The 4,890-nt window shown below is 40.0% G+C and overlaps 1 protein-coding gene across 1 annotated transcript in view; it reads left to right on the forward strand.

Annotated features, from left to right (window-relative positions):
* The window catches only part of LOC109752464 (protein REDUCED WALL ACETYLATION 3), a 4,694-nt gene extending 151 nt beyond the window's left edge, over positions 1-4,543 (forward strand). Inside the window, exons 1-14 of the mRNA XM_045228022.2 lie at positions 1-215; positions 894-1,021; positions 1,147-1,203; positions 1,310-1,382; positions 1,458-1,616; positions 2,412-2,561; positions 2,675-2,930; positions 3,025-3,146; positions 3,400-3,486; positions 3,566-3,654; positions 3,732-3,794; positions 3,894-3,950; positions 4,149-4,245; positions 4,323-4,543. The exon at positions 1-215 is cut by the window's left edge and continues 151 nt beyond it. Of these exons, the coding sequence (XP_045083957.1) occupies positions 174-215; positions 894-1,021; positions 1,147-1,203; positions 1,310-1,382; positions 1,458-1,616; positions 2,412-2,561; positions 2,675-2,930; positions 3,025-3,146; positions 3,400-3,486; positions 3,566-3,654; positions 3,732-3,794; positions 3,894-3,950; positions 4,149-4,245; positions 4,323-4,481 (1,539 nt within the window). The 5' untranslated portion in view covers positions 1-173 and the 3' untranslated portion in view covers positions 4,482-4,543. The remainder of the gene's footprint in view (positions 216-893; positions 1,022-1,146; positions 1,204-1,309; positions 1,383-1,457; positions 1,617-2,411; positions 2,562-2,674; positions 2,931-3,024; positions 3,147-3,399; positions 3,487-3,565; positions 3,655-3,731; positions 3,795-3,893; positions 3,951-4,148; positions 4,246-4,322) is intronic.
* Positions 4,544-4,890: the final 347 nt, after the last annotated feature.

The following is a 4,890-nucleotide window of genomic DNA, read 5'->3' on the forward strand; positions in this document are numbered from 1 at the left end:
ATGGATTGGACTGACTCGTCGGCAACAGGGAGCTATCTAGCTTAGCTCCCTCTCACCCACCCCGCAACCGCGAGGCCGCGACCTCGTCGTCTTCCTCTCCTCTCTCTCCCGTCCGTCCAACTTGGTGGCCTGCCTGCTGCTCTGCTCTTCCGTCCGCGCGTGCTGGGATCACCATGGAGGTCTCCGGCCCCGTCGTCGCGCTCACGCCCGGTCAGGTACGTGGTTCCCCCTCCCCCTCCCCGCAAGCTTAATAGCTGCCTTCTCTGCAGTCTGCACCGCCGTGCTTGTTCTGTTGCTGTTCGCCAGGATTCATCGTCTCTGTTCACTACTATGATTACTACTGCTTCAGCTTGATTGTGTTGTGTGTGATCCAAGAAATTGCTCTAAAATTTAAATATATGCACACACGATAAGAACGAGTTTCAGCACTTGACCTGTGATGGTATTAAAAACGGGGAAAGAGTAAACGAAGCAGCTTTCCGGATGTTCTTAGTTGGTCAAAAAGTCAAAACCATGAGAGTAAACAGAGCATCATGCATGCATGCATGCATGCCGAACTCTCATCATGTTTGTATCCGCTTAATGCTTCATTTCAAGATAATAAAATTCATCCTTTACCGGAAAAAAAAGCATGCCGAATTCATAGTTCTGGGGCTTGGATAGATCGATACATCTTGCTTTCCCTGAAGAGAGGACAGAACAAGGTTTAGGGTGAGTTAGTTGTAAGTGCAACTTGTATCAGAAAATTGCGCCGAATTTATTTTTCTTTCTTCTGGTTTTATGCTCTGGTTCGTATTGGCTAATTGGTAGCCTGCAGTCTCATGTTTCCGCTGCTGGCAGTGGCATGGACTTATTTGCTAATGAGCATGGTGCATGTTTCCCTTTCTCTGAAGGTGTCCTTTCTGCTTGGTCTTTTCCCGGTCCTCGTCGCATGGATCTACTCCGAGGTGCTGTACTACAAAAAGAAACCTTCGTCAACACACAGGCCCCATAATAGATCTACCAAAGCCAATTTAATACGGTATCATCCATTTCTCTGAATAAACAATACTTACTGTGATACATATTTTACAACGATTATATATAGGTTCTCATAAGACATGCAAATGGCGGTTGCTTATGTCATGATGGGGTTGTGATTTGCAGGTTTATAACAATGGATGAGTCTTTTCTGCTTGAGAACCGTGATGTGTTGAGAGCCATGTAAGAAGAGTACTCTGCACAACTGATTGACTCCAGTCTAGATTTTCCAAGCTAATCAAGACACTGTTATCTGTTGAAACTTACGTTCCCACAAACCATCTTGCAGGGCCGAATGTGGCATTATGCTGGTTTATTTTTACATTTGTGACCGGACAGACATATTTCCACAGAGCAACAAGGTAACTCTGCTGCTCTCGTTCCTTACGGTATGCATTTGTAACATGTTTTCCCATTTGTCCTTTTTGTTTTGACAGAACTACAGCCGCGACCTGTTTCTGTTTCTGTACATTCTTCTCATCATAGCATCGACACTTACTTCACTTAAGAAGCACCAGGAGGTATCTTCATTTACCGGAAAGTCCACGCTCTATCTTAATCGCCACCAAACTGAGGAATGGAGAGGCTGGATGCAGGTTAGTAGTGATACTTCACCTTAGTACTTTTTGTTTTGCGGAGTTTCTCTAAAATTGCATTTACTAGAAGAACAGTCTGTAAAAAAGGTTGGGCTATATAACAGATAGTGCTAAACTAGAATAGACCAAGACAAACGGAGGCCACTTGCAGTATCCTTGGATTTTTAAGGAAGAATGAGATACAGAGAAGGCCTCTTGTTCTTTACATATATGAGGAGTATGGCGGTAGTCTTAAGTATGGTCTGCGAAAATGTTAAGGATAAGAAATGATACAAGGAATTTGTTTGGTTTTTTCTATATAATGAAAATTTTAACGAATGTGGTGGTTTTAGGGAACCTCCTAGAGTTGCTCTTAGTCAGAATTCTTAGTCGAGTAATGCTACATTCACGGATAGTTACGGGGTCTTACATGGTGATTTACACTTGGCAGGTTGTGATTGGATTAAGGGATTAGGGGGGGGGGGGGGGGGGGGGGGACCCAGCTGAAATTCAGGGGGGCGGTGGAGAGAATTATGGAAAGGGCCAGTAAAATGCCCGTGATGAATCCATGAGTTTAGCATTTTCGTTCTTAGTCATATCTATGGCTGGAGATTCTGCATGAGTGTGATGGCATTTTTAATATGCACGTTTTGGCCATTCATCCTTTCAGTTTACTATATGAAGAGAAATACCAAACTAATTGGCTATACTTTAAATTCAAAGCTAGTTTTTTTCTCTCCAGTTTTGTGTAGTTGTATTCTGCATGTACGTATGTTTTATTGAAATTCTAATTATCCAATCTGCGTTTCTTTTCAGGTCTTATTTCTGATGTACCACTATTTCGGTGCATCGGAAATATACAATGCAATTCGTGTTTTCATTGCTTGCTATGTTTGGTTGACTGGGTTTGGGAATTTCTCATACTACTATACCAAGAAAGATTTTAGCATTGCAAGATTTGCTCAGGTGCCGAGTCTACCTCAACCTTTATCTCTTCCGCCTATGATAAATTTAACTCACTTTGATTTTCGGGACCATATTTTAGACACTAATGACCAATGAATACACATTTAATGCAGATGATGTGGAGGCTAAATTTCTTTGTTGCCTTATGTTGCATTGTCCTTGACAATGATTTTATGTTGTATTATATCTGCCCAATGCACACCCTATTTACACTCATGGTGTATGGGACACTTGGTCTGTTTAACAAGTATAATGAGATACCATCAGTTATGGCTATCAAAATTGCTTGCTCCTTCTTGAGTGTCATTTTGATATGGGAAGTTCCTGGGGTATTCAATGTTTTGTGGAGCCCCTTTACATTTTTACTTGGTGAGTTATATTCATATATTTCTCTCTGAATTATCATTCCAACTCATGGATCAAGATTAACTGTATATCTTTGTTTTGTTTTCTGTCCAATTAGGCTATAAAGACCCAAATCCTTCCAAGTCACACTTACCATTGTTGCACGAGTGGCATTTTCGATCTGGGCTTGATCGATACATATGGATTATTGGAATGATTTATGCTTATTTCCACCCTAATGTAAGATTTTCAAACATGTACATGTACTTCCCTCTTTTCATTATGCATGCATGAGTAGTCGATCTTTTTTAAGTTAGGCTATAAGCATCTATTATGCAGAGGCCGGGGGTTATAAACTATTCTGCAAATGTTTGTTTTGGAGTCTCTCCTTATATACATAAACAGTAAAAATAGCACATGGATTTAGATGTGTTATTATCTTCTATACCGGTCTCTTTTGTCTATCTCAAATTAATCTAGCATAGAACCTTAGGTGGAAAGATGGATGGAGAAGCTGGAAGAATCTAAGACTAAGGTTGGGCTGTCGATCAAGGGCACCATTGTGACTATTTCTATCATAGTAAGTCATCTGACCATCACATTTATGCTTGACTATTAATTTAGTAATTCTATACTAACTAGGACTTGTGTTCTTTTAGGCGGGCTATCTATGGTATGAATATATCTATAAGCTAGACAAAATTACGTACAACAAGTACCATCCCTACACGTCATGGATTCCTATCACGTAAGTATAAAAACAAGATGGTAGCATAACCAATATATATGACATGCAGCTGACACAGTACCTTATATTTCTTGCAGCGTGTATATTTGTCTGCGCAATTGCACCCAACAGTTGAGGGGCGCCTCTCTAGCTCTTTTCACGTGAGCATCTAAGTCTGTAGCACCCTTGCATCAGGCATTTGCCGCCCTTCCCTATTCCTTTGCTTTCTGCATTACTAAGACAGAGATTTTATTTGACAGTTGGCTTGGCAAGGTCACGCTTGAGACTTACATTTCTCAGTTCCACATCTGGCTCAGGTTGGAACTGAGTTGTTGATTTCAGCATATGTTAATCCTTTTTTATGTACTGAATCAATGCACATTTAGTCCACTGACGAGTATCCTCTAAGATTTTGAAAGTTTAAGTTGATGGCTCCAGGATATGTTGACATTCTCCCTCTTCATGTTTACTGTGCTCTCTCCTTTAGTTATATGTGGTCGGTTTCACTTTAACAGGTCTAGTGTACCAAATGGGCAGCCCAAATGGCTTCTATCTTTCATACCGGATTACCCAATGCTTAACTTCATGCTTACTACAACAATCTATATTTTTGTAAGTTTGTCAATCTCATGTGCACTTCATAAAACAGAATCATAAAATGCACTAATTTCGCATGTTTAAAATTGCAGCTATCATACCGAGTATTTGAGCTGACAAAAGTACTGAAGGGAGCCTTTATTCCCAATAGAGACAACAATCGCATGTATCAAAATTTTATTTTTGGGGTTGTCATTTCTTTATGTTTGTATTGTTGCTCACATATTCTTCTGAAAATTCCAGTTGTATAGGTAAAGTTACAAATCTGTTGTACAATAGTTTTCATATATGAGCTCCATCCCTCCATATCTAAGCATTTTTTTTAACCTCCATGTGATTCTAGATGAATAATTCCACTTCTCTAAGTTCCGTTTGCATAGGGATTGGAGGTAAGTGCACCAGTGGTTTCTGAAACATACAGTGTCGATTGCTCCAAACTATTTTAGCTACATTTGATGCATGTGGCAAGTGGACTAGGCAAACATCCAATCCTCCACTGGAGGGAGCTAGTCTCACTTTCCACGTTACAATATCACTATGTCCTCATTTCTGTTCAATAATATTGCTGATAAGATTTCTACCAATTGTTTATCTTAAAACTTAATCTGTCATGTCAAAAGGAGGATTAAATTTCTAACAAGTATGCTATATATTTGTTCA

The sequence above is a fragment of the Aegilops tauschii genome, chromosome 4 (genome assembly GCF_002575655.3).
Source record: "Aegilops tauschii subsp. strangulata cultivar AL8/78 chromosome 4, Aet v6.0, whole genome shotgun sequence".
In the NCBI taxonomy this organism is placed as follows: Eukaryota; Viridiplantae; Streptophyta; class Magnoliopsida; order Poales; family Poaceae; genus Aegilops; species Aegilops tauschii.